The sequence below is a fragment of the Canis aureus genome, chromosome 6 (assembly GCF_053574225.1).
Source record: "Canis aureus isolate CA01 chromosome 6, VMU_Caureus_v.1.0, whole genome shotgun sequence".
NCBI classification, from domain to species: Eukaryota; Metazoa; Chordata; class Mammalia; order Carnivora; family Canidae; genus Canis; species Canis aureus.
This window is the reverse complement of record NC_135616.1, coordinates 58,218,861-58,246,290: the sequence shown is the minus strand read 5'-3', so window position 1 is coordinate 58,246,290 and position 27,430 is coordinate 58,218,861. Positions and strand designations below refer to the sequence as shown.

The following is a 27,430-nucleotide window of genomic DNA, read 5'->3' as shown; positions in this document are numbered from 1 at the left end:
CAGAAAAGAGAAGAGGATAGAAAGGAGAAAATCTAGGGATGACACTGCTTTTTACAAAACATTTATTTTCTACTTAAAAAATAAAACCCTTTTGAATGCCACAATTGTTTAAAAAGCTAAATCATTTTAGAATGTAGTTATTTAGGGCACCTGAGTGGCTCAGTAGTTGAACGTCTGCCTTTGGCTCAGGTCATGATCCCAGGGTCCTGGGATGGAGTCCCCCATAAGGCTTTCTGCAGGGAGCCTGCTTCTCCCTCTGCCTTTTTGTCTCTGCCTCTCTCTGTGTGTCTCTCATGAATAAATAAAATCTTTTAAAAAATAAAATAAAATGTAGTTACATAATTCATTACACATTAACCTTTTCCAAGACTGCCTTACATAAAGTGAACACACACACACACAACCACATTACTAGAACAAAATTGCTAAAACAATTAACTCAATTATCCAACATTATGAAAAGAATCAGAATAGAAATTCTTTAAATAGTCACGTTTTTATTTTTAGATTTTTATATAATTTTATGATTTTCCAAGAAACAAGCTGATATTACTGATTAAATTTCACTCTAATGAATAATAATTACAGTTGATCCATGGAGAAGGTCACTCTGAGCATGACTCAGGCTTGAAATAAGGGAGAATGGACTTGGGAATAGAACATGGATGGATATGGATCATTGCTAAAATGGATATGGTATAACTGGATAATGGAAATTGGAGGGGATATTCTCTGGTAAGAGAATTGCTTAGATAATCCACCTACCAAGACAAGGGAACTTCTACGAGAAGACCTTCTCTTAGAATCATTGTTCTTCTGTTACGCTTTTTTCCCAAATAAAGTTTGAGGGAGGGCAGCAGAGTTTCTTGGATGGTAGTAGACATGAGTATATTTCTGAAACAGTTTCCATTCTTATAATGGAACTTTACTAAAAACAAATTTCTTGGATTCTAGTCTTAGTTTTGCTAATCTCAAATAATGTGAATTTGTACACTCTGAGTCCCAGTTTCCTTAACTAAAGAATGATTCCTGGCATATTGTAGGCACTTACTAAATATTTTTGAATGATGAATAGTCCATCCCTTTCTATACACAGATATACATGCATGCACACTCATGCACGCACGCACACACACACACACACACCCCATATATAATAATTGGTTTTACAAATCAATTTACATTAAACCTTTCAAAACCTTTCTTTTACTTGAAGCAAAATACAGCAAAGCATACACAAGGTGTATATACTCACACTCTCACACACATATCCATTGTATTAGACCTGTTACATGAATCTACTCAATTATCCTCAATGAAAAAAAGTATCAAAGCATGACTATATATAGTTAATGAGAAAGAATGGGAGTGAGAACAAGAGAGAGAAGAAAGAACTTAGGTTTCTAATGGATATTCATTTGAAATGATTAATATCCCATTCAATTTTAGATTTGAATACTTGGCATTGATAAACTATAGTTTAAGGTAAACCTCAGAACCCACTATAATTTTATATTTATGAATATCTATTACTTGTTTTCCATCTCAATCAGAACGTGTATTTATACTGAATAAGTTAATGAGGTATTTATACTTCATGTTTGCCTTGGACTTAAAATAAGTTCAAAATATTAAAAAAAGAAAATATGCATTTCTAGTTAGGTCAAAACTATTTAGAAGTTGTACTGAAAAGCGGTCTGAGGATTAAAGCCAGGAACTTAAAGGAAATCTTAACTGGAACATAAAAGGCAAAAAAGCAAAAAGGGATTTCTTCTGGATTCTTTGACAAGATCTTTCCTGTCACTTTGTGATCCTAGAGATACACCATGTAAATATTGTTCTTTTGCCAGTTAGTGTGATGTCATGTTTTCTTAGTAGACATAACTGGAGAGACTTCCAGGAAGAGGAGGCATCTCTTCCTGATTCTCATGTGCTTTCTTTCTTCTCCTGGCTTCTACAGCACTTGACATCTGACAGAGCTTCTGTCCAGTGGTGCTTACCCCATAAGGGGTAAGTGACACCATACACATTTCAGCAAGTTCCACCAGCTGGCTCTCCAGCAAATCCCAAAGGTGCCCCAGTGATTTTCCAGAGAGTTTCACCAGCGCTCAGCAGGTGACCTCCCAAAAAATGTCAGCAGCACCCCAATGGCAGCTTTCTAGAAGTCCAGCAGTGGCTAAGCACGCAGCTTCCTAATAAGCTTTGGTCAGTACCCCAGGAGGTAGTGCCCTGATTGCTGGCCCCAGCCTGTAAAACCTCCACAAACTTCTGTGCCATCCAGGGTGCCATCGCTGAACCTACTCTAATGAGATCCAAATTACAGCCTTCAGTAGGGAGACTTCCACGTCAGTTCCTTCCTCTGATACTCTTCCCTCACCTCTAAATGGAATGATTGCTCCCTTTATCCAGCATTCTTCTATTCACTAGGGTTCTCTTTACCTCAAAGTAGTTAATCCTTTGTAGTTCCCCTAAGTAGTTTAATAGTTATTTATATTAAACTCTCCCTATTCTAATTACAATGTCCTGACTGGACCTTGACTGGCATAGAGTGGAAATGTAAGTGGTACCAGGAGACAGATTCATAGAGGTAGGATTTGGGGGTCAGTTTGTTTGCACTCTCAAGCTTGAGTACAATGTGGAGGTCCTTGTCAGTGGGAAACTGGATGCTGGCAATCTACCACCTGCAGTGGGAAAAATAAGCGTCACCTTTGGTAGATGGTAATGCACAGCCAACTGGAAAGAGGTACCCTGGGAACCCAAGCGGCTGCCAGACTTAATGGACTCTGTTGTCTACATTGCTACTGACCATGTCACAGCAGCGGAAGAGAAAAAAGCACCCTGAAGCCAAGAAGAGAAGCCTTTATCCCTCCATAACCCTCCACTGACAAAACTGAACATTGTGTCAGCAAGCAAAGGCTGTATATTAATAAAATCCTGTTCTAGTATTACACATTCACATGCTGGGAGTGGATGCAGAGCTGAGAAGCAAGAAACTGATAAGTGACATACCTTGTGAAAGGAGAAATGGAGAAAAACAAAGATGAGGAATGGTATGAAAGCTGCCATGGGCGGGGCTCCTGCAGGGTGCTAGAGTGTGCTATGGACTCCATGTGGATGCTTTTCCGTTAATCTCACAAGAATGCTATGAGGTAATGCTTCCCTGCTTCCCACTTAAATTCCAATGATACAGAAGAAATATGAAAACTCTTATCAATATAAAAAACCAAGACAGAGAGCTGGAATCTGTGAGGATTTCCTCCTGATTTCAAAATGTATTGGAGTTGAATTGAGAAACATCATGGGAAGCCAGAGCATGCATTTTTTTTTTCTGGAAAAAAAAGCAAATAAGGAATAAAGCCATACTGAAAGAAGAGAGGGAGAGGGGTCATTTTTTCTTCATTCTCTGGCTTCACTCGGGACCAGCAAACTCAGCGCAGCTTTTCAAGGGTCACAGATCTGTTTTTTATCCTTTAGTCCTCATCAGTACCACCTTTTCTTTACTGCCTGCAAGACTTCAGGTCAGGAAGTATAAAGGTCTTGGTCTGGTGGGGTGAGAGTGAGGGTTGAGGGAAAACCACTGGCAAAGGCCATGGAATCCTAGAAGATAAACGTCCCAAAGGTAAAAATACTACAGTGTCCTAAAGATACCAGAGGCTTGAGGATCATGAAATAAATTTTCAGAATAAACAGTGCCATGTAGCAATATGCCCTGGGCTCATTGGCAACGAAGATAGCGAAATGTTAAAAATAAATGAAAGGCAAGTATTTACCAAATAAATACAAACAAAAGGAAAGCAGAGATGGAAATTTAAATTCCAGACAAAGTAGAATACAAAGCCAAAAGCATTTAATGGAGCAAACGGGCTGGCACAAGGTATGATCCTAATGAAGATAAAAGAGTCACAAGCAGTTACGCACCTAATTCTGTAACATCAAATTATAAAAAGCCAGAACTGTTTGAAATACAAGGAAAAGTTAAGGACGCAGTTGTTTGGGAGATTGCACTGCAACCTTTTTTAGAGAAAGTAGATGGAAAAATCAATAAGACGAAGTGCAATGTTGTAAAGAAAGGAGTGGTCAGGAGTTTCAACCACTGTAATCAGCCCATGCCCTGGAGAAGGAGACGATGTTCATCTTCAGAAGATTCAGTGCTGGGGGATCTGATGCATCTATCATCCGGTAGAGGCAGGGAAGTCACAATCAATGTTTCCATTAGATTATGATCATGTAACTAGAAGAACAAAATTCTGTTGTAGCAGAAACCACATGCCCATCATTCTTGCCCCTTAGTAAATTCTTCTAGACCTGATTGTATGAAGTTCCAAAGTAGATAATAAGAGTTCTGATTAAATCAGTTCTGATTATCTGGAAGCTAATTCACTAATTTAGGCAAAATACTATTAGTGCTTGGATTATATCTCTGACACACTCAAAATCCCATTGTATTAATCACAAAAGTGGTTCCCACTTCCCCAAGCCATCAACACAATCCTGGTATGGTTGGGTGTCTGCCTGATTCTCCAACTCACGGGATGCTGTGACAGTGATGCAGGACCTTTCTCTAAAATGGCCAAAGCTAGAAACGGCCAGAGAGTAGGAGGGTACTGAGCTTTTTGAGCACCAGTGGCCTAAACCAGGAACACTAACTCAGTTTTCAAGACTAATGGTTCATTTTTAGTAGACTAAACCCAAGGGGTCATAAACTGGTAACCGTCATAGCAGAACGATAAACAAGATGGAGAGAGGGATCAAAGCTAGAGGGTCCAAGGTAAGGATCATAAACATCACTGGATTGCCAGACAGGTTTATTGTCCTGAGATTCTATGGGCCGGTTGGGCTGGTTTAAAGATGCAGAGTTGTAGGCGGGACAGGGCATTGGTCATTAATGGTTAAATAGAAAAATGGATAATACATCCTCTACTTCCAGGCATCTGTCAGCTTTCCCTTGCCCATTTCAGTATTAATGGAATTCAGGTCACAAGGAGTAAGAATGAGGCAGCCAGGAATCCCTCTCACTATGCCCAGAATGTGAGGGTTTCATATTAAGATCTATCCATATCTACAACTGGGATTGATATAAAGATATAAAAAAAAACTCCTATTTTTGAGAGTACACAAGGATTCAGATTTTAAATATGTTCAGAAAGAAAATATATGAAATCTATTAGGTTCCCTGTGTATCAAAATTTACTATAATGCACTAACTTGCTGGCTGAGAAGGAAAGCCAATTTGCATGGCTCCTGTCAGTCACATGTGGTTTGGAAATGCTTGTGCATTCCAGATACACTCTGTGTAAACTGGAGAATCATATCCTATTTCTACTGGTTTGCATGCATGCATATAAAACTTGTTTTTCCCATAGTGCCAAGTGAAAATAAGTGAACGAGCAGCAGTGATCACAATTAATCAACGTTTTTGTCAGAACTTCACAGCTGTGACGGGGAGGGGAGTTCTTATCCCTCAGGTCCAGAGAAGCTATAACTTTCTCCATTTTCTGACTTTCTTGTTCAGTTCTGTTCCATACAGCATTTAGAGAGAAGGTCTGTTACAATCATTCAACAGGGTTTCTGACACCTACTATGTGTCAGGCCCTCTGCTAGATACTGAAAGATGCTGCATGGAATTTCCACTAGACAGAGCTCAGAGTTTAGTGGAAAAGAGCAACAGGTAAACAAATAGTTACCACCCAGTGTGATAGCTGTTTCTGCAGAGTGTGGGTTATGTACAATGCCCTATGGAAATAGGCAAGGAGTTTGCCAAGATTTCACAGAAGAAGGTGAATCCTGATGGTGCAGTGTGAGTTGAAGTGAAGAAGGGCTGGAAGGCATTCAAGAAAGTAGGAACATAATGTGCAAAGACATGAAGCTCATCAAGAACACATGTCTCAGGGACCTGAAAGATTCTGTATGTCTTGAAGCCAGAGGTAGAGCCAGTAGAGAAAATAATTTGAAAAACCATAGGAGAGAGAGGGGCAATAATTCTAGTAAACAATGTTATTTTAATAATCTGCATTCCTGTGTTAATATTTGAAGATGTTGGCTCAATAAGAATACTTAAGAGTTGCAGATGAACTAATGTTACAATGTCCAACATCCAGATTCCATCCATTATTGCTTTTCTCATTCTAGCAATACCTGGCACACAATGAGTATTCAATTAACATAAACCATTATTACTATATGGTAGATGGCCTCTAACATGGCTCCTGGTGATTCACGCCCTGATGCAAACCCTTCCCCTTGAGTATAGGCTGGACTTATTGACTCATATCTAATGAAAAGAATATGCCAGAAGTAATGGATTATCACTTCCAATATTATGTTATAAAAAGACTGCAGCTTTTGGGTGGTCTCCTATGTATTCACCCTCTCTGTCTCATTTTCTCTCTTGGATCATTAGCTGCTGTATGCTATGATGCTCAGGCAGCCTATGGAGAAGCCCATGTGGTAAGGAACTGAGCCATGCCTATGTGAGCATGCCTATTGCTAGTACCTATGTGAGTGAGCCCGGATGCAGATCTTTTGAGGCCTGCCAATCACCACAGGGGTGAGCTTGGAAGTGAAATTTCCAGCTCCACTTGAGCCTAAGGTTACTGTAGCTTTGGCCAACAGCTCAATGGCAATCTCGGCCAGAAGTACCCAGCTAAGTTGCATCCAAATTCCTCACTCATAGAAACTGTGATAAGCCACTAGATTTTGCTATAGTTTGCTATACAGCAAAGATAACTGATGAACTATATGCCACTGTCTATTCCTAATCCCTAATCAAAGCTGGGTTTCTGGTATACCTAGTTTGGGCATGGTGGTATCAGAGCTCCTATTTGGTAATGAAGCACTTTCTAGAAGTTTTTGTGACTGGGATCCCAATCGCCTGACAGCTCACTCCTTGAGGGAATGAGCTCCATTATCTATAGGCCCACTCAACTGATTACACCACTCATAGAATGAGTCCATTCCAGCTGCAGCACAGACCATCATATGGCATGCTCCCTCTCACTTTTGGGCCATCTTGGGCACACCAACATTGTAAAGTACAGTCCCTCTACTAGCTGAGGCAGAGTGTTCAGGAAACCTCTATCTAGATGATGACAATCACAGATGTCCACAGAAACACCTATGTAGATAATATATTCCTGATTTCCATATGTAATTCTAATTGATTATATGACATGCCTTGAAAACTAATTGTTAAACTTGCTGTACACACTGTCTAGGTGGGAACAAGTGGAAAAATATACATTGCTCAGGGAACAATGAGTTTTTGGCAGAGAATTTCTGGCAGTTTATATAACAATGTTGATTTGAAGGCAGTGGTTTTTTATGTAAAAAAGATTTTAAGACCCTGTAAAGATGTTAAATATTTACATAAAAAAATATGCTCAGCTAAGAAAAGAAGAGCAAAATATAAAACCCAAGTGTGCCTTCTTCTTTACTTGTTTCTTATGTCTTTTTGGTGGTTTTTAGACCCACTTTTTAGTTAGTGATTAAGCACCCACTGAAAACAAAATGCTATATATGAAAATGATGGTAGTACATCACAACCACAAGGAAAAGAAAGAAGACAAGGGAGAAAGTAGACTCTGTACCTCTGTCCCTGATGATTTTGCCCCTCATGCTCTGGGATGAGAGTTGAAGGACTTATGTGGGAGGATGTCCTTAGAGCCACCGCTGAGATGCCCACCAGTGGGGATGAGAAATTGAGCAGCACTGAGGTGGTACGGTGGGAGAGGACGTCCAGGTGATGGGTCACATTGATAACCAGGGGGTTATGCTGGCATGACAGCTCGTGGGTTCCTGAAGAGAAACAAGGAGATGAATAATACTGTAAGCCATTCATACAGTACCAGGTTTCTATATCTAGCATTCCTTCTATCTTAATAGCTGTGTACTGTAGGCAAGGTCCCAAACAATATTGGACACAGGCGCCAGGTTGACTCCAAGGTCTACCGGCTTCTCCTCTGGTGGCCCTGAAGGGATCACTGTCACACTCACCAAGAGAGTGGTTGGTCCCAGTGACATCAGTCAGCTCAACAGTCATGGTCGGCCGCTGACCTTCTCCAAGGACTGGGCCATCAGACGTCAAGAAAATGAAAATTGCCATAGCCACTCCTGGTCTACTGAAACACACCTAAGTAGAAGCACATATATTTGTGTATGTCATTTGCACTGGGCTATCAAGGCAGAGGTCACACTATTTTTACACTCCCCATTTTTTTTTTTAAGATTTTATTTATTTGAGAGAGAGAGCGCTCATGAGCAGAGGAAGAGGGAGAAGCAGACTCTTCCACCAAGCAGGGAGCCCGATTCAGGGCTCGATCCCAGGACTCCAAGATCATGACCTGAGCTGAACACCCAACCAAATGAGCCACCCAGGTGCCCCTACACTTCCCATTTTTAAAGTAAGAGCTCCCAGGAATCTCTGGATGGCTCAGCGGTTTGGCTCCTGCCTTTGGCCCAGGGCACGATCCTGGAGTCTCGGGATCAAGTCCCACGTCGGGCTCCCATCATGGGGCCTGCCTCTCCCTCTGCCTGTGTCTCTGCCTCTCTCTCTCTCTCTCTCTCTATGTGTATCATAAATAAATTTTAAAAAATCTTAAAAAAAAAAAAAGGGAAACAGCTTAGAGATTGGGAGATGACCTGGAGAACAGATTTCCCACACTGAAATTATCTCATGTACTAATTCTGGTTTTGTTTAACATTCTTCAGGTCACTATTAGTCTTCACTTCTGTTGAGAGTAACTCTCTACCTAACCTGGTATTACATGCTTGCTACGTTGCAAGATTCTGGTGCTGGACCTTACAATGTTCTGTGTGCCTTTCTGTAGCTTTTTATCTGGTTCTGAGGGTGATGAGGCTCCAGGAAACTATCCTCAGGGTGAAAGAAGGGTATATCTAATGGCAGGGGCCTCTTCTAAAAATGGGGCAGAGAAGAGTAAAACATGTTTTCCATTTCACCAAGAATTCTCCCTTGTGTGCAGGCTGATTTTCCCTGTGTCTTGGTGGTGTGTTTATAGAGTGTCCATTTGCACTGCTGGCTGAATTAGGGGGATTTTATGATATGCAGTGGTCAATGCAACACAGCTCGCCCTTCTTCCTCTCCTTTGAGGGAAAGACCAGCCACTCTCTCTTTTTACAGTGTCCTTTCTCCCCCTTTTCATTCCTCTCTTTGAAGGAATAAATATTCCTTTATAACTCAAGAAATACCCAGACCCATAGGTTACAGCTTGCAATACGAGGTCCTTTGTCCCCGACTGGATGAGGGCTAGACATGAAACATGCCATCAAGTAACCAAGAGCCTAACTCAAAGCCCTCAACTGGAGCAGCGAAGGACATCAAAGTCCCCTGGGAACTCCCACAACCTCTTCCTTTTTCTACACCACAAAAAGAGACCTGAGTACTGGAAGAAAGTTATGGGTCATTTCCTGAGCCAGGAACAGACAGAGTCCAAACAAGTACATGGTGGCTTCACCCAAGTAGGCCTCCCACTCGAAGCCAGGGGTGGCTTCAATGAGGAACAGGAAGGCTCAGTCTTCCTACCTCCTGCGGGGCCCCCAAGTAGACACCACCCACCTGAAACTAATTAGTAGGGGTCAGTCTTATGGTGTGTATTTCTCTGTCCTGAAGGCCCCCACCCAAAACTTCTGGCTCATTTTGCATCTCCTGGCAGCAGGCCTCCTTGCTCTAAGGGTCTTTGAACCAAACCACTTTGAACCCTACAGCCCTCCTCCTGGTGGCAGTGTATCTGTGCCATGATCTATGGGAAAGGCAATGCCAGGACCTCTAGGCCATGGCTTAAGCAGGTAAGACTCCCAGAGGAAACAAAGGTACACAAAGCAAAAAAAGACAAAGCTTTGATCAAGGTACAGGATACCAAGTCTGTGGCATTTCTTCTCACAGTGACATGGGAGAAGTAACTGAACTTTGTTCTCATCTGAACACTGCATATGCCCCACAACAGCAACCAGACGCGAAAGAAGTATGGACTCTCCTATGACTACCAGAGCCTCTGAAGCAGAGACCAGTTTGAATTCACACATCTGTGCCTAGCCAATCTGAGCCAGGGTAAAAAGAACCAAGTAAGTTCACCATTCTGGAGAGAAGGTTGGCCAGGGAGAAAACTGTTATCTCTACTAGCTGGTTAAATCTGAGCAATCCATCTCTCCTCTCGGAGTCTAGGGTCCCTCTTTCATACATCCAAAGCACAGACATACTACCTATTTCACGAAGCTATTATGAGGATTAAATGAAATCATGGAAAACACATAGGACAGTACCTGTCATCTAGTAAGAGCTCAATGTTCATAAACCAATTTGCAAAATAATTCTTATTTCAAAGGAGAAATATATTTTTTATTTTGTTTACACTTTAGGAAAACAAGGGTAAAGAATAAAATTTTAAAATTAAACACATGACTATATATCTTGGTGCATAGAGAATTATACTGTTCTAAAATCTACAGGTGGGCAGCCCCAGTGGCTCAGCAGTTTAGCGCCGCTTTTGGCCCAGGGTGTGATCCTGGGGGCCTGGAATCAAGTCCTGCGTCGGGCTCCCTGTGTGGGGCCTGCTTCTCCCTCTGCCTGTGTCTCTGTCTCTCTCTCAATTTCTGTGTCTCTAAATAAATAAATAAAATCTTAAAAAAAATAAAACCTATAGGCTAAAAAATTTCATATATGCTATTTTAAATCGGCATTTGTAGAAATGTGAACTGGTATTCTAGGTTCTACTTCTAGAGACACTGGCAGTATCCAAGGCTTTTGGTATAGAATATATCACTAGTTTACAAATGGAATCTATGAAAATTATATTTTATATACATAACTCTTTTAATAGACTTTTCAGAAAACTCAGTTCAGTATGTGTTTATCAAAAACCTACTTTTGCTATATAAATATATAGACAAAGAAACTTCCAAAGTTAGTAGAATACTAAGAATGTATTATTTTTTAAAAAGGTGATTATTTTTATTGAAGTATAATTAACAGTGTCACATTAGTTTCAAGTGTACAACTTAATTCAATTCTATACATTACTCAGTGCTCACCACATTCAGTGTAGTCATTATCTGTCACCAAATGTTTTTACTATCTTTTTTTTTTTTTTTTTTTTTTTTTTTTTTTTTTTTTTTTTTTTTACTATCCTATTGACTACATCCCCTGTTCTGTACTTTTCATCTCTGACTATGGAAGTGGAAGTCTGTACCTCCTACTGCGCTTTATCTATTTTACCTGCCTCCTCACTCACTGCCCCCTCTGGCAACTCTCTGTTCGCTGTATTTAAGAGTCTGGGTTTTTAGTTTGTCTATTTTTCTTTCTTTGTTCATTTGTTTTGTTTCTTAAATTCCACAAATGGTATTTGTCTTTCTCTTACTGGCTTATTTCACTTAAGCATTAAATCTTCGGGGATCCCTGGGTGGCTCAGCGGTTTAGCGCCTGCCTTTGGCCCAGGGCACGATCCTGGAGTCCCGGAATCGAGTCCCATGTCAGGCTCCCGGCATGGAGCCTGCTTCTCCCTCCTCCTGTGTCTCTGCCTCTCTCTCTCTCTCTCTCTCTATGTCTATCATAAAATAAATAAATAAAACTTAAAAAAAAAATAAATCTAGCTTCCATGTTGTTGCAAATGGCAAGATTTCATTCTTTTTACGACTGAGTATTCCACTGTCTATCTATCTTTATCTATCTATCTATCTATCTATCTATCTACCTACCTACCTACCTACCACATCTTCTTTGCCCATTAGTCTACTGATGGATGCTTGAGTTGCTTCCATGTCATGGCTCTTATAAACAATGCTGCAATAAACATAGGGGTGCATGTATTTTTTGAACTAGTATTTTCATTTCCTTTGGGTAAATACCCAATAGTGGAATTACTGAGTTGTATGATGTTTCTAGTTTAATTTTTTGAGGAGGTTGCATACTGTTTTCCACGGTGTCTGAATCAATTTGCATTCCTGCCAACAGTGCAAGAGGGTTCCTTTTTCTCCACATCCTTCCCACCATTTGTTATTTCTTGTCTTTTTAATTCTAGTCATTCTGAGAGGCGTAAGGTGATACCTTGTTGTGTTTTTGATTTGCTTTTTCCCTGATGACTAGTGATGTTGACCATCAAAGATGATATTTTATTTTATTTATTTTTTAAAGATTTTATTTATTTATTCATAGAGACAGAGAGAGAGAGGCAGAGACACAGGCAGAGGAAGAAGCAGGCATCATACAGAGAGCCTGACGTGGGACTTGATCCAGGGTCTCCAGGATCATGCCCTGGGCTGCAGGCGGCGCTAAACCGCTGCGCCACCAGGGCTGCCCAAAGATATTTTTTTTAATTTATTTTTTATTTTTTTTTATAAAATAATTTTTTATTGGTGTTCAATTTACCAACATACAGAATAACACCCAGTGCTCATCCCATCAAGTGTCCCCCTCAGTGCCCGTCACCCACTCACCCCCACCCCCCCGCCCTCCTCCCCTTCCACCACCCCTAGTTCGTTTCCTAGAGTTAGGAGTCTTTATGTTCTGTCTCCCTTTCTGATATTTCCCACACATTTCTTCTCCCTTCCCTTATATTCCCTTTCACTATTATTTATATTCCCCAAATGAATGAGAACATATAATGTTTGTCCTTCTCCGATTGACTTACTTCACTCAGCATAATACCCTCCAGTTCAAAGATGATATTTTTAAAGGTTACTCTTCCCACGGCTAAATCACAGCTATTATTTTATTTTATTTTATTTTATTTTATTTTATTTTATTTTATTTTATTTTATTTTTTAATCACAGCTATTTTAATATAATATTCTAGCCCACATTATTTTCACTTTATACAAAATACACAATGAATTTTATGTTCCTAGACATAAAAGACAGTTATTGGCTAGAACAGAGACTTTGGCAACATGAAGTTCTACTTTTTCTACCACCATCCCCCCCATGCCACTTTTGCCACTTCAGTGTGACACTTCTCTAATCACCACACCAGATGCATTATGTGAATAGCTTCCCCTTCAGGACAAAGGGCACCAAATGCATCTCCTGGAGGAATTCCTCAGATCTGAAATGAGCACCAGGCATGCCCGGAGAGAAAAATCCAAGAAGCTAAGAAGTCAAGGAAAGGGATTGTTAGCTTCATCTTATTTGTTTTAACAAAGAGATTGCATTCATGTATTACATTGGCAATATAAAATTAATTTGAACTTGGCTCTTATGAAGAAAAACTATAGCTAGATGTTAGAAAGGAGACAGAATCTTTTAGAAAAGGACTGAGGAATGGTCTCAAGAGAGAGGATTGCCAGTGAAATTAGCTCAGTGAATCCATCGCAACATACTTTGAAACAGAGAAACACAAATTAGAGAAATAGATAGATAGACAGACAGGCAGATACTGACATACAGATGTGGAAAACCAGTCGACCACATTCAGTGGCTTTCTCATCCAAAGCCTGCACATTAACTACTGGATGGAACTTCTGACCACTGGTGAGGGGTACGATTGAAAGAATGTTTCCCTAGTGAAGAGCTGTTTGGGCTTAAGAAATCCCTCTTCAATCTGTCTCCTGGGTACAGACACACTCACTCAATATACTCCCAAGCCAAGCATTTCAACTTCCAGGTCATCCTTTGTGGTGGTCACTGGATAGCAGATCCTGAAACTATACCACAAACTTGAAAAGAATCTTCTCTGAGGTTTTTAAATGCTTTTGGTTAGTTGCTAGGTTGTTATTTTTTCTGTGTCTTTCCATTTTCACTCATCTATGGTACATCCTGATTCCAGAGAGAAAGGGGAGGTCCTTGAACAGCAGAAAGTGGGCGAACACTATATTCTCTTTGTATAGCACTTTACAGTGTGCCAAGCATGGAGCCTCCACAAATTTCCTTGGATTTTTATTCCTATCTGAGATTTTTGTGCTCCAGGATTCAAAGGTTATATTGTAGAAGTGGAAAGTAGGTTCTGAAGAGCTTAAGTGACTTTCTTCAGCAAAATGCTAGAGAGGTAGGGAATTGGGGTTTCCAGCTTCAAGTTGTGTGAATTTTCTTCTACCCAACAGTTCTTAATTTGGGGTGAGCAGGAAGTCACAGATTCCTTAGAAAATTTGTTGACACTCATAACCTCTATTTCCCCCAAGATTAATGTAAATGCTTACACATAAAAGTTTCATTCAATTGCTAGGAACTAAAAGAACTCTGAAAAAGCCATTTGTAGTTCAATTAGAGGTCAGCAGAAATCAAATTAAGAATGCTTGCACTACTGGGGTGTCTGGGTGGCTCAGTTGGTCAAGCATCCCACTCTTGATTTCAACTCAGGTCATGAACTTAGAGTCCTGGGATCCAGCCTCATGTTAGGCTCCACACTCAGCAGGGAGTCTGCTTGAGGATTCTTTCTCTCCCTCTCCCTCTGCCTCTCTCCACCCTCTACTCTCTGTCTCTCTCAAATAAATAAATAAATAAATCTTTAAAAAAAAGAATGTTTGCACTATTGTTGAACCATATCCCTTTTGTGGGTGAAAAATTATCAAATATTGGTAGTTTCATATGGCTCACCTAATAATATTGTTATCTCTGTAGACTTCAGAAATTTGACAAGGCAGAGATTAATTCTCAGAGTTTCAGGGGATCTTACCTGATGTTCAAATCTAATGAAGGAAGGGAGGCTGTAAGGCAGTTAGCCTCTTGCCACTGAGTTGTCTTGGTAGTTTCCTTCTCACATTTAAGGATGTGAGTCAAAATGGGGAAGGAGTTTTGAACCTGATTTTACTTCCCGTCTCCCTTGGTCCTAGTCAAAATCCAGCTGATATCCTATATTATATTCCTTCATAGTACAAGTAAGACTCTAAACACTATGAGTTTATATAATTCTCTTTTTGGGAGAATTAAGTCAAGTTGTCATTTTGTGAAATGAAGAGGGAACCACCACTACAACCCCCACCATCCAGGGAGAGGCATCTGAAAATGTATGACTTGGCAAGTCAGTGGAAGGATCAGAATCAGCTTGTTGTCTTCATTCCTTCTAACAGCATTTTCTCATCTGTGATTTTAGACACTAGGGCTAAGTCTGTAGAGACTGAGTTAGAAGAGCTTGTGAGACTCAGAAGAGGGCTTAAAAAGAGGCAAGTCGGGGATCCCTGGGTGGCTCAGCAGTTTAGCACCTGCCTTCGGCCCAGGGCATGATCCTGGAGTCCCGGGATTGAGTCCCACATCGGGCTCCCTGCAAGAAGCCTGCTTTTCCCTCTGCCTGTCTCTCTCTTTCTCTCTCTCTCTCTCTCTGTCTCTGTCTCTCATGAATAAATAAATAAAATCTTAAAAAAAAAAAAAAGACCTGGGAGACATTGTGAGACCCCCTCCTTCATGACTGAGCACTCAGCTCACAGCAAGGTCTCTGTCTGGAAACTGCTCTCTGAGGAAGAAAGACTCCAGAAGCTCATGCCACTTCTCCAGAGAAACCCATATCCAGCAGCCTTTTGATAGGAGTGAGTGGGGTATAAGGTAGAACTCGGAGGGCCATTCCAGCTCCCTGTGGGATGTTGATGCCTTCATGTGGCTATCTCATGGCCCTTCTCTCTGAGTACTCCTCTGGTTTTTTCACTCTCTCACAGGTGTTGATCTTAGGGAAAAATCCTCAATAAACTTTCAGCATGCAAATCTTCATCTCAGAGATGGAATCCTGGGGACACTCCACACAAGACAAACTGAGAACAAGGAAAGGTATTATGGAATATATATGGAGAAGGCTTTCTTGGGAACAAGAATGCATAAAGGAGGGGATGAAGGAGCACACTGCAGAGCCAGGCAAGCTTTCCCCACCTCTGGTTGAAAAACATTGCCATCCCAATTATTCATGAAATTTAGAGTTGGCTAAGATGTTATATCTAGAGCCTGCAAAAGTTTCCATGTAAAATAAAAAAGTTACATTAGTAGCCATAAGATAGGAAAGTGGAAAATGAGTGACATCCTCTCTGGGGATAAAGTGTTGAGCCACTGGGAGATGGAATTCTTCTTCTAATGTACTAGGCTATTTTTTGGTGAAAATGAAAATCATATATACATAGTCACTTTCACTTCTGCAGGATTCCCAGGGAATGCAGGGATCCACATAGGTTAATTTTCTAAACAGAAGATTTTCTTTTGAAAGGGAAGAACTTTTTAGAAATTTCAGTGATGTACAGAAATAATTCCAATACCTATTAAAAATATTCCTGCCCTCCCAACAAGAGAATCCTGTACTTAACTGAATTTTTGCTTGGTAAATTGGAGACATCATTTTGAATACTAGGTATTTTCCTGAATGCTAAGAAAACAATCATCTAAGGCAGTGCTCTTCAAACTTTAATGTACATACAAACTGCCTGAGGGTCTTGTTAAAATGACAATTCTGATTTAGTAGAGCTGAGATTCTGCATTCCTACCTAGCTTTGAGGTGATGCTGATGCTTTTGGATGCCAACCATATTTTGAGTAGCAAGGCTCTAAAGGCATCAGTAGATATAGTTATCTTTGCCCTTAGCATTTGATAGCCTAAGACTGTAGTTCTTTATTACTCATATTTATTATCTCATTCTTTTTTAAATTCACCATCAAGCTGAAATTATAATACATAACTGAAAGGAATCATCTAGTCCAAATACCTCATTTTGAAGGCAAGAAAATTGATATTCAAGGAGGTTATATGATTTATATAAGGGCATTAGACTGATTAATGGTAAAAATAGGGCTTATAATACTGTTCCTCTGAGTATAGGTCTTCTCCCAGTTTCTATATCCCCTACTAATTTGCTGCTCCTTTTCTACAGTAGACTGAAAATTCAGATCATTAATATTTTAGGTAAAATAAATAGACTTTAACAAAGGGTCCTGTCAACTTTCCTATGAACAAAGTCAAAGAATGCAAAGTAATGACTGCACCTTCTGTCTATGAGCTTTTTCTTTTTTGCTAAATTTTGAAATCTATACAGTTTTCTGGATGGTTGAAGTCATCTCTGAATAGAGTATTAGTGTCCAACTGATTAAATAAAAAAAGAATTATATTAATGATCTGAAAAAAAGGGTTTTGTAAGTGTTTGTATATAAAGAAAAATAAAGAAAGAAGACATAGTAAAAGTGGTAGATACTTTTGGACCAACTAATGGAAAGTATGTATTTCTAATACAGATTGGACCTTCATTTCTGAATGAATAAGGCTCTTTCTTTAAGTGCTTCCTATTAAAATATAGGGCCAAAAGAAGAAAAAAACCCTCTAATAATGACAGAGCTGGCTATCCTCTGAAAAATCAGTGGTAGAAATAAACAAAATGCTACTAAAAGAAGTTATGAGTTATTACAAAACAGGGCAGACTTGATGACGAAAGCTCTATATGTGAACATTTATTGGCTACCATCAAAGCAGTACCTAGAGGGAAAAAATATGGAAGAGTGAAAACAAATTATCCAAGTGTTTGACATAAGAAGCTAAAGAGGAACATCAGCATGAATCCAGAGAAATAGGAAGGGATGAAATATTAAAGATAAAGATAGAAATCAGAGAATTGGAGAACCATGACTATAATGAAGAGAAAAATGAACAAAAGTAGAAATTGCTCTTTGAAGAAACCTAGATATTAGTAATCAAGAAAAAGAAAAAAAAAGAAAAGAAAAGAAATCAGAAGGCTTAAAAACATACTATATAAAGGGAGTGATAACTATAGTTGAAATAGAGATGAGACAAAGTAAAAATACATTATGAATAACTATCAGCACTAAATTTGAATATGTGGAAGAAATTAGTAAATTTATGGAAATAGCCAAGAGTCCAAAATTGGAAAGGAGAAATTAAACATATTAATAAAAATCAAAGAAAGTTAAATGACAAACATAAGTCTTTCTTCAAGCAAACACCAAATCCAGTTGGTTTTATAGGTGGGTTCTGCTAAATTTTGAAGGAACCAATAATCTTTATTTTATACAAGTGGTTTCAGAAAATATGAGGAAAAACTGCCCAATCAACTTTATGAGGCTTGTGTAATCTGAATATTCAAAAAAAGGAATATATAAACTAATTCCATGTATGAATACAAACACAAAAATCCAAAGCAAAAAGATTAACCAATAAAATCCAAGAGCGTATTTAAAATGTAATATATAATAAACAAGTAGCTTCATGCCACAAAGGCAAAATGATTTTATATCTAAAAAAATCTATCAATATGATTCAACATAATCATGGATCAAAGGAGAAAAATCGTAAGATCATATCAGTTGACACAAATCAAGTGTTTGATTAAGTTCAGTTCACATATACCAGTATGTTTTTCAAGAGGCAGAAGAAATGACCTAAAGCTTATCCTAAGATTTATATGGAAAATAAGTGTTCACGAATAATGAATAGCTAACTCAATTTTTTAAATGTGCAAAAAAGTGGAGGATGGGGGGGGACATGCCCTACCAGATATGTTTACATAGAAGTTGTAGTACTAAAAACAATGTATTGCTGGTGTAAGGAACATGAAAATAGGTCAGCGAAATAGAGTGTTAAAAAAGCAGACTCATGTCTATTCCAGAAATTAGTATATAATCAATGTGACATTGGGAATCATCAGAGCAAGGACGGAATGTTTTAACGGTTGAGATTAGAAATTGATTTATCATATTTAAGGGGAAAAAAGTGGAACCCTTCCTTATTCTATATACAAAAATAAATTTCAATTATATTAAACACTAAACTTCAAAAGGCAAAACTATAAAACTAATACAAGAAAGTAAAAATATTTTTGTAATCTTAAAAAAGCTAATAAATTTGTCTATGTTATGATTAAATAAAAGAGGAATACTAAATGCCTGATAATTATTTTTGTAAAGTTGATGCTCTACCTCACTAACAATCAAAGAAAAAATGCACAATATAACAATGAGATATCACTTTGTTCCCGTCAGATTTATTAATTTTAGGTATCTGAATAACATTAGGTTCATGCAATGATATGTAGAAATGGGTGCACCATTCTCATTTGTCTTTAAAGTATTAAGTCTAATTTCAAGTCCATATGTCTATATATATGGCTTTATCTTTGGGTATATTTCTGGGCCATCTTGGTCTACTGATTTGTCTTTTCATTGATTTTTTTAACCATTATAATTCTGTGATATATTTTGATATTTGACAGAATCAAGCCTCCTTCATCACTAAATTTTTGCAGAACTTCCATTAAAAACATTGAAATCAACTTTGTAATTCTTTGAAAGTTTTTTTGTTAGAATTTTTATTGGGATTATGTGAAGTTTAAGATTTAGGGGGAATGGACCCTCCTATGATACCGAGTCTTTCTATACAAGACCAGTTTGTGCCTATTTATTCAAGCCTTCATTGTATCTTCATAGAGATGTTTAAGTTTTCTTTTTTTACATTGATTCCTAGATATTTTACTACTTTGACTGCTATTATAAATGAACTATTTTCTCTAATCATATTTTCTCATTGATTGTTGTTTAAAATTAAAGAGCATATTTGCTTTCATCTTAATTTTGTACTAAACCATGATACTAAACAAAATGATCTTCAGGTTGTTTTCTCTTTTCAGAAGTCAATTCAATTTATGATAAAATAATTTGAGTTTTACTTCTCTTACATTTTATGTTTCATTTCTTTTATAATGCATAAAGTATAGAATTCAAAGTCTAGCACTGGCTGCTATTTCCAGAGAAAGTAAAGTAATAGTGATGATATAAGAGTTTCTTCTACTTTACTGATTTCTTCTCTTCTGTTATTTCTTTTATACTTTTATTGTGACTTTAATCTTTTCCTAATTAAGGTGGAAACTGTGATTATTGATTTTATACTGCTTATTTTCCAAATATAGACATTTAAAGCTATAAATTTCCCTGGAAGAACCGTTTTAATCATATCCCATAAATTTTGAAATGTTGTTTCATTATCTTTTAGCTCAAAATGTTTTCTAATTCCTCCCATAAAACCTTCTTTGATCTATGGGTCATTTAGAAATGTACTCCTTGATTACCAAAAAATTGGAGATTTCCTAAACATACTGTTATTCATTTCTTATTTAGTACTGTTAATGTCAGAGAACGCACTCTATCATTGCAATCATTACAAATTCATTAAAACTCGTTTTATGGTCTAGTATATAATCTATCTTGGTGAATGTACCATATGCATTCTGCATATGTAGTATTTCTACAAGTGTCAAGTAGGTCAAGATACTTGATAATGTTCTTCAAATCTTGCATACTTATCCTAATTTTTTTGTCTACTTGCTATATCAATGACTTAGAGATGATAAAAATCTCCAATTACGATTGTTTGTCTATTAGTTCTATCAATTTTTAATTCATTTGTTTTGAGACTCTATTGTTAGGTGCTTCAATTTCATAACAATTAAGATTGTTCATTGTTTTTGATAAACTAACCCACTTATCATTATGAAACATCCCTCTTTATCTCAGGTAATATTCTATTTTGTCAGAATTAACATAGCATGGCAGTTTACTTATGCTTAGACTTTATACAAATGACACATAATTTTTCACTTTGACTTTCATTCTGCATGTCTTTATATTTAAAGGGTGTTTTCATAAACAGTAGATAATTGATTCTTTTCATCTCATGTATACTGACAATCTCTGCCTTTTACATGGCATTATTAGATAATGTATATTTAATGTAATCAATAATACAGTTGATTTTAAGTCTACCATCTTGTTATTTGCTTTTTATTTTTTGTTTCTTAGTTCTTTTCCTGCCTTCTTTTGAGTGACTCATTTATTTTATTATTCTATTACTTTTTTCTTTTAACTTTCTACCTATAGCTATTTGTGTATATGTGTATTTTTAAATGATTGTTCTGGAGATTATAATATGTATGTCTCACTTACTACAATCTACATTCAAATAATATTACTATCTCATAGTATAAGACATTACAGCAGTATTACTCCACTGACCACTTGTCTCTTGTGATAATATGTCTTATTTCTTTACAGGAGAAGTCAGTCAAGCTGTCATTGAAGTTGCTCAACTTCCCATTTCACCCACTCATGCTTCCTTTCCTTCTTTTCCACAGATGTTGGTACCTAGCCCACTCCTTCATAAACATCCTGCATACTAAGTTTCATCTTAATTTTAGTGTATGTACTGCCAAAGTGAGCACCAGAGTTCCATTTCAGAATCTACGTCCTAGAGAGTCCAACCTGCCACAACCAAAGAAAATGATGAAATCTCCCCCATCTTTGGAGAACACCTTTAAATGTGGTTTCCAATAAAACTACAGTCCAAAAAAAAAAAAAAAAAAAAAAACTACAGTCCATCTTGTATAAAGTTTTGCAGAAAGAGGTAGTTTGCCTCTGTTTGTGGCCTCTGTCTACCTCCCTTTTCAATCTAGCCCAGCCCACAGTCCTCCTTATCCACCTCTGTGCTGTGTCATTAGTACATTAGTCCTCCCTATGCACAGGGGATACATTGCCGTGGATCCCTAGTGGACGCCTAAAACCACAGATAGTACTAAACCCTACAATATATATTATGCATTTTCCTATACATACATACCTATGATAATAGTTAATTTATAAATTTGGCACAGTAAGAGATTAACAACAACTAATAATAAAATAGAACAATTATAACAATGTGCTGTAATAAAAATGATGTGTATAACTCTGTTTCAAAATATCACTGTACTTCTTGTGATGATATGAAATGATAAAATACCTTTGTGATGAGATGAAGTGAGGCAAATGACCCAGGCATTGTGACATAGTATTCAGCTACAATTGACCTTGTGACAATTTGTCAGAGGAGGGTCATCTGCTCTTCAACCATAATTGGCCATAGTAACTAAAACTGCAAAAGTGAAATCACAGATAACTACTATATTATCAATATGCTCCCAACTTGCCACGGCTAAGACCTAACATCCCATCATTGATTCATGCAATCACTAAACATTTTGACATTACAACAGGGAAGTTCTGTGCTCAATGCTTGACATACAACCATAACTACATGTGGTTTCTCCCCACAAGACCCTTAGAGTTCATTGGATGAAGAGGGAGAAACAAAAGCAGCAAAGTATACAAATACTATGATAGAAGAGTCTCTTGAGAAGGCATATATGAAGAAGTTATCAATTATACTAAGAGGGGCTTGGGAAATGAGTTCAGGAAAGGCTGGACTTTATAAAACAAATAATCCTCAGCACTTGTCAGCCTTCTGACTAAGATCAAGCATAGTATCTATTCTTATCAGTATGAAAGAAATAATTCTTGAGCCCAATCTTAGAAGATGAATATGTATATCTTGGAGAGATAAAATGGAGAAAGCATTACAGACAAAGAAAAACATAAGTTCCCTACCTGAAAGTTTAGGGAGATACGAAAACCTTGGAGTATTCCAACACCAAAAGCAATCTGTTATGACTAAATTGACTAAGCCATAGAATGTGTGAGAGTGTGTGTGTGTGTGTGTGTGTGTTTAGAGGAGTAGTGTGGAAGGTGGGATAAATGGTGGAATTCAATGAGATAAGGTTTATCTCTATTTCCCTATGTCCAGTCACCAGGTCCTTTTGAGTCTGTTTTGTACTTTACTGTATATGTAGTGTATGACATGACATTCTGTCTTCTAGAATATTTGTGTAAACATGCCCATTGCACTGTATGTACCTTAAGTGTAAAGATGGTGACTCATGCAGCTTTGAACCCCTCTATAGTATAATATTTTGTTCATTTTAGGCAATCAAAATTGGCACTGTTACGATGTGGAAATAAACTAAAGGTCTATCAATATCTTGAGTATTAAATGGACACATGATACAGAACAGAGGTCCGCATGCTATAGCCCATGGGCCAAATCTGGCCCACTGCCTGGTTTTATATGGTCTGTGAGCTAAGAATGGTTTTTGCATTTTCAAATGGTTGAAAAAAATCTAAGAAAAATAATGTGAATAATATGAAAATTATATGAATTAAAATTTTAGTGTTCATAAATATAATTTTATTAGAACATAGCTATACTTGATCATTTACATACTGTCTATGGCTGCTTTCATTCTACAATAGCAGTGTTAATTAGTTATAACAGAGACTGTATGGCCCATTAACCCTAAAATAATTATTTTTCTCTTTATAGAAAATGTTTCCTAACTCCTGGTATAGAGGAAGGACCATGGGTTTTGGAATAAGCTAAATTTGAATTAGAATCTTATCTGTATTTCTACTAGCTATGTTATCTCAAATGTTTAACATCTCTGAGTTTTTAGATAATAGTTTTTAGAATCAGAAAAATTCTATATCTGATAGAGAGCTTATATGAGAATTAATAAGATACCTGGAACAGAGCAAATCTCAATAAATGTGTTTCTCCACACCCTACCCCGCAGAGTCTGGTGTTACCGACTCTTATCTTTGAAATACAATCAATTAAATATGCATTGCATTTTCTGTTGAAAATTCATATGTAGTGTTTGGCTAGTTGAACCCAAACAAAGAAAAGAAGGAAATTATGGTTTACAGGCTTTAGGTTTTACGTAGCAAAGGTTTCCAGCAGTGGTCTCTAATTTATACTGATGTTTTCAATATTGTATTTAAAATACTATAAGCATGTGGAGGTTTTTGTTAGAATTTCTAATCAGTCCAGTCTGAATGAGACCATTCCAAATTGGGGACATTTTACAACAGTCATGAAAATAAACATGAGCATATGACTTTGCATATGTTGATGGGCTCCCTGTGAAACCAAACAACAGACACTTATTGGATGTCTGCTTCTCAAATTGCTTCATTTGTTGTTTATATTGCTGAGATTCAAAGCACTTTCTGGGAGGAATCATGTCTTCTGTTTCTTTCTCAATCCCCCAGTGGCACCTAGTGTTACAATATGCGCTTTATAAATCCTATGAACTAGATCGATAGATTTTTTGTCTTTGAAGAATTTAGAAGAAACCCAACAAAAGAAGACAAGAATTCTTTCTTTCTAATTCCACATATGTTTTAATTTGCTTTCTTGCTCATGTCATATTCTCATGTTTATCCCCAGTGTTCAATTCTGAATTTGGCCTATCACAGGTGCATAATGAAGGCTGATTGGATTAGGCAACATAGTGTAAAGGAATAAACATGGGATTAGAGTCAAGAAGCATGACTTTGATATTCAGGTTTAGCACTTTATTCTTGAGTTATGTAGAAAAAGCATTTTGAGACTGATTCTTATTTTTCTTAACTACTAAACAAGAAAATACCTCCTTTAGCCAAACCTGAAGACTACTGCAGGGATGAAATTAAAAACTACGTTAGAATATACTTTGTAAACTACAAATGGCTTTTAAAATGTGCTTATTGGGATCCCTGGGTGGCTCAGCAGTTTAGCACCTGTCTTTGGCCCAGGGCATGATCCTGGAGTCCTGGGATTGAGTCCCATATCAGGCAACTTGCATGGAGCCTGCTTCTCCCTCTGCCTGTGTCTCTGCTTCTCTCCCTCTCTCTGTGTCTCTCATGAATAAATAAATAAAATGTTTAAATAAAATAAAATAAAATGTGCTCATTATGGGGCACCTGGGTGGCTCAGTTAGTTAAGCATCCAGCCCTTGGTTTCAGCTCAGGTCATTATCTCAGGGTCCTGGGATCAAGCCCTGTGTCAGGTTCCACACTCAGTGGGAAGTCTGCTTGATGATTTCTCTCCCTCTCTCCCTCCCCACTCTCAAATAAATAGATAAATAGATAAATAGATAAATAAATAAATAAATCCTTTTTAAAAAATAAAATAAAATGTGCTTATTATTGTAAATAATAAAAATCTACATTCTATGCCATGTAAGAGAAAGTTCTCACATTTTGGTCTATTGGATCAAGATCAGATAAAATCAAGAAAAACTAAGAAAGGCAAGTTACCCCAGTAAAGAACTGAGGATAAAGTGAGAATTTGCTGGGCAAGTAGCATTTTAGCAAATGAAGGATTTTGGAAAGATTTTCAAGGCTAATGTTTTTCAGTATAGTTGTTTCCCTCTTGTGCAATAAATTTGTCTCTGATCCACTGCATATACATCATCTGTGTGTATCAGATAAAGATTAAACTAAAAAATAATAATAAATCAGAAATACTACAGTCTTCAGAAAACTTGGGGAAACACCAATGAGCTGATTTTTAGAAATCACTCTCTAATTTATCTGGTATTATGTGGATTTGTGAAAACCAAATTTTATTAAAGGTTCAATATATTAACTCACCTTTCAATTACATTAGTGATGTTTTTTTCTTATACAAGCACTATTATCCCTACATCACTTATAGTAAGAATAGGGTATACACCTAAAATATATATGGTAGCTAAATGACATACATTAAAAGAATTCCAGTTGTGATACTTCTGTTTCCAGTTGTGAGGAAGTAGCTTGTAATAGGACAAATACTCCTAACACAAATAATTATAAAATATATATGAAGTAAAAAGAAAAATATTTGAAAACATGTGAGAGCAATCATAGCAGTCAGGACTGAAAACATTTGAAAAGCAAAAAACCACATTAAAGGGAATCTCACATTCTGTTCCACTTTTGCCACTGGGGTGTTTTTCAGATTCTAAGCTCTGCAGGAAAAGAATATAAGAAACCAGGCAGAAATTGGTGGGTGAGAAGCTAAAAAGCTAAGCACTTTTTAGTAGACACATACTGCTGAGGAAATAGAAACTGTACTTCAGAGAATATCAAGATGGAGGGCCTAATAAAAGCTTTTAGTTGAGACCCCTGAAAGGCTAGGGCTTAGTAAAAAAGAGGGAAAATGAACTCTATCAGAGCTCACTAATACAGAAGCATAAGCTTGAGTCATCTTAATCACTGATTGGATTGATGTGTTCTTTCCCAAATCTTATTATATGTTTTTTTTAAGTTAAAAAGTAAATGATTTTGAAAGGAAGATATAATTAGCCATAATATCCATAATCTCTACAATAATATTTAGTTGAAACATTATTCAGGATGAAAGTAGACGAGACTAAATGAATGAAAACAAAGAGAAGAAATAGTCAACATAAACAGACCTCAGGTCACCAAGATACTGATAGTATCAGACAGATTTTACAAGTATAGTGGTTAATATATTTTAAAAATAAACTATAGAATAGAGAATTCCAGACAAAGTGAGAATCTATAGAAAAAGTAAAATAGTAATTCTAGAATTAAAAATACAATAATTGAAATTAATAATTTAATAAACAGTTTAACAACCATTCGAGTAAAAGTTATGATTAATGAAACAGCAGATATGTTAGGATAAAATAACCAGACTTCAGTAAGAAGAAAAAGGAGAAAAGATATACAGTAAAAAGGTCTAATGTATGCATATCTGGTATCAAAGAAAAGGAAGAAAGTGTAAATGGGCAAGTAAAGACATTAAGTCATAGATTCAAAAAACTTGATAAAGCCTTAGCCAGATATATACAAAGAAAAAACAGGCCTTGGAACATCATAGTGAAAGTGCTGAAGACAACACACAAGGAGAATATACTAAGAGAATATACTAAGAATATACTAAGAGAATAAAATATTACTTACTACTTACTTCAAAGTAATATATATCAGATGTATAGCTAACTCTCCAAAAAAAGTATGAAAGTGAAAAGACACTTGAATAACATTTTTAGGTTGATGAAAGAAAACAACTGGCCACTTAGTATTCTATACCAAGCAAAGATGCCCTTTGAAAATGAATATCAAATAAAGATATTTTCAACCACACAAAAACAAAGAATTCATTGCCAGCACACTCACACAAAAAGAAATAATAAATGGGATTTCTTCAAGCTAAATAAAAATGAGGGAAATACAGAAATGTAGAAAGGCCTGAGGAGCACTTGATAGGGTAAATGTTAGCTATTTTTAAATCATATTAACTTTAAAAAGCCAGGAAGCAGGAAATGGAGGTAGAGTATTCTAAGGGAGTCATTGCTTACGAAATTATGAGAGCTCTAATTCATAGCAGACTCTAAGCAGCTAAAGATACATGCTGCAGTCTCTAGAATAATCACTTAGAGAATAAAGTAAAAGCATAACTAACAAACTAATAAAATGGAAAAAACAAATAAAAATACTTGTTTAATCTAAAAAATAAGAAATAGGAAAGCACAAAGGACATATAGATTAAGTGAATAACAAATAGTATGTTGGTGGATTTAAAACTAAACATCATTAATTACATGCATTCAATGTAATTAGACTTAAATACTCCAATGGAAAATTTAGCCTGAAAAATAATGGTATATTGATGTCAAACAATTTATTATAAATATAATTACACAGAAAGATAAAAAGTAATAGGATGATAAAAGACACAATATTCAAACATAAACAAAAGGTATAGATATACTAATATCATGCAAGGTTTACAATAAAGCAGGAATATTCTTAGAGATAAAAAGAGACTTTTTCAATATTTTATTTATTTCTTCATGACACACAGAGAGAG

At 36.9% G+C, this 27,430-nt stretch overlaps 1 protein-coding gene across 4 annotated transcripts in view; it reads right to left on the bottom strand.

The window, feature by feature from the left end:
* The window catches only part of PAPPA2 (pappalysin 2), a 269,963-nt gene that overhangs the window by 93,134 nt on the left and 149,399 nt on the right, over positions 1 to 27,430 (bottom strand). For all 4 annotated transcript variants that reach the window (XR_013382038.1, XM_077901785.1, XM_077901786.1 and 1 more), the window contains 2 exons: positions 7,993 to 8,128; positions 7,587 to 7,794 (listed from right to left, as the gene is read on the bottom strand). Coding sequence is in view for 3 of the 4 variants with exons in the window: in XM_077901785.1 (XP_077757911.1) it covers positions 7,587 to 7,794; positions 7,993 to 8,128 (344 nt within the window). In the remaining variant the exon portion in view is untranslated. The remainder of the gene's footprint in view (positions 1 to 7,586; positions 7,795 to 7,992; positions 8,129 to 27,430) is intronic.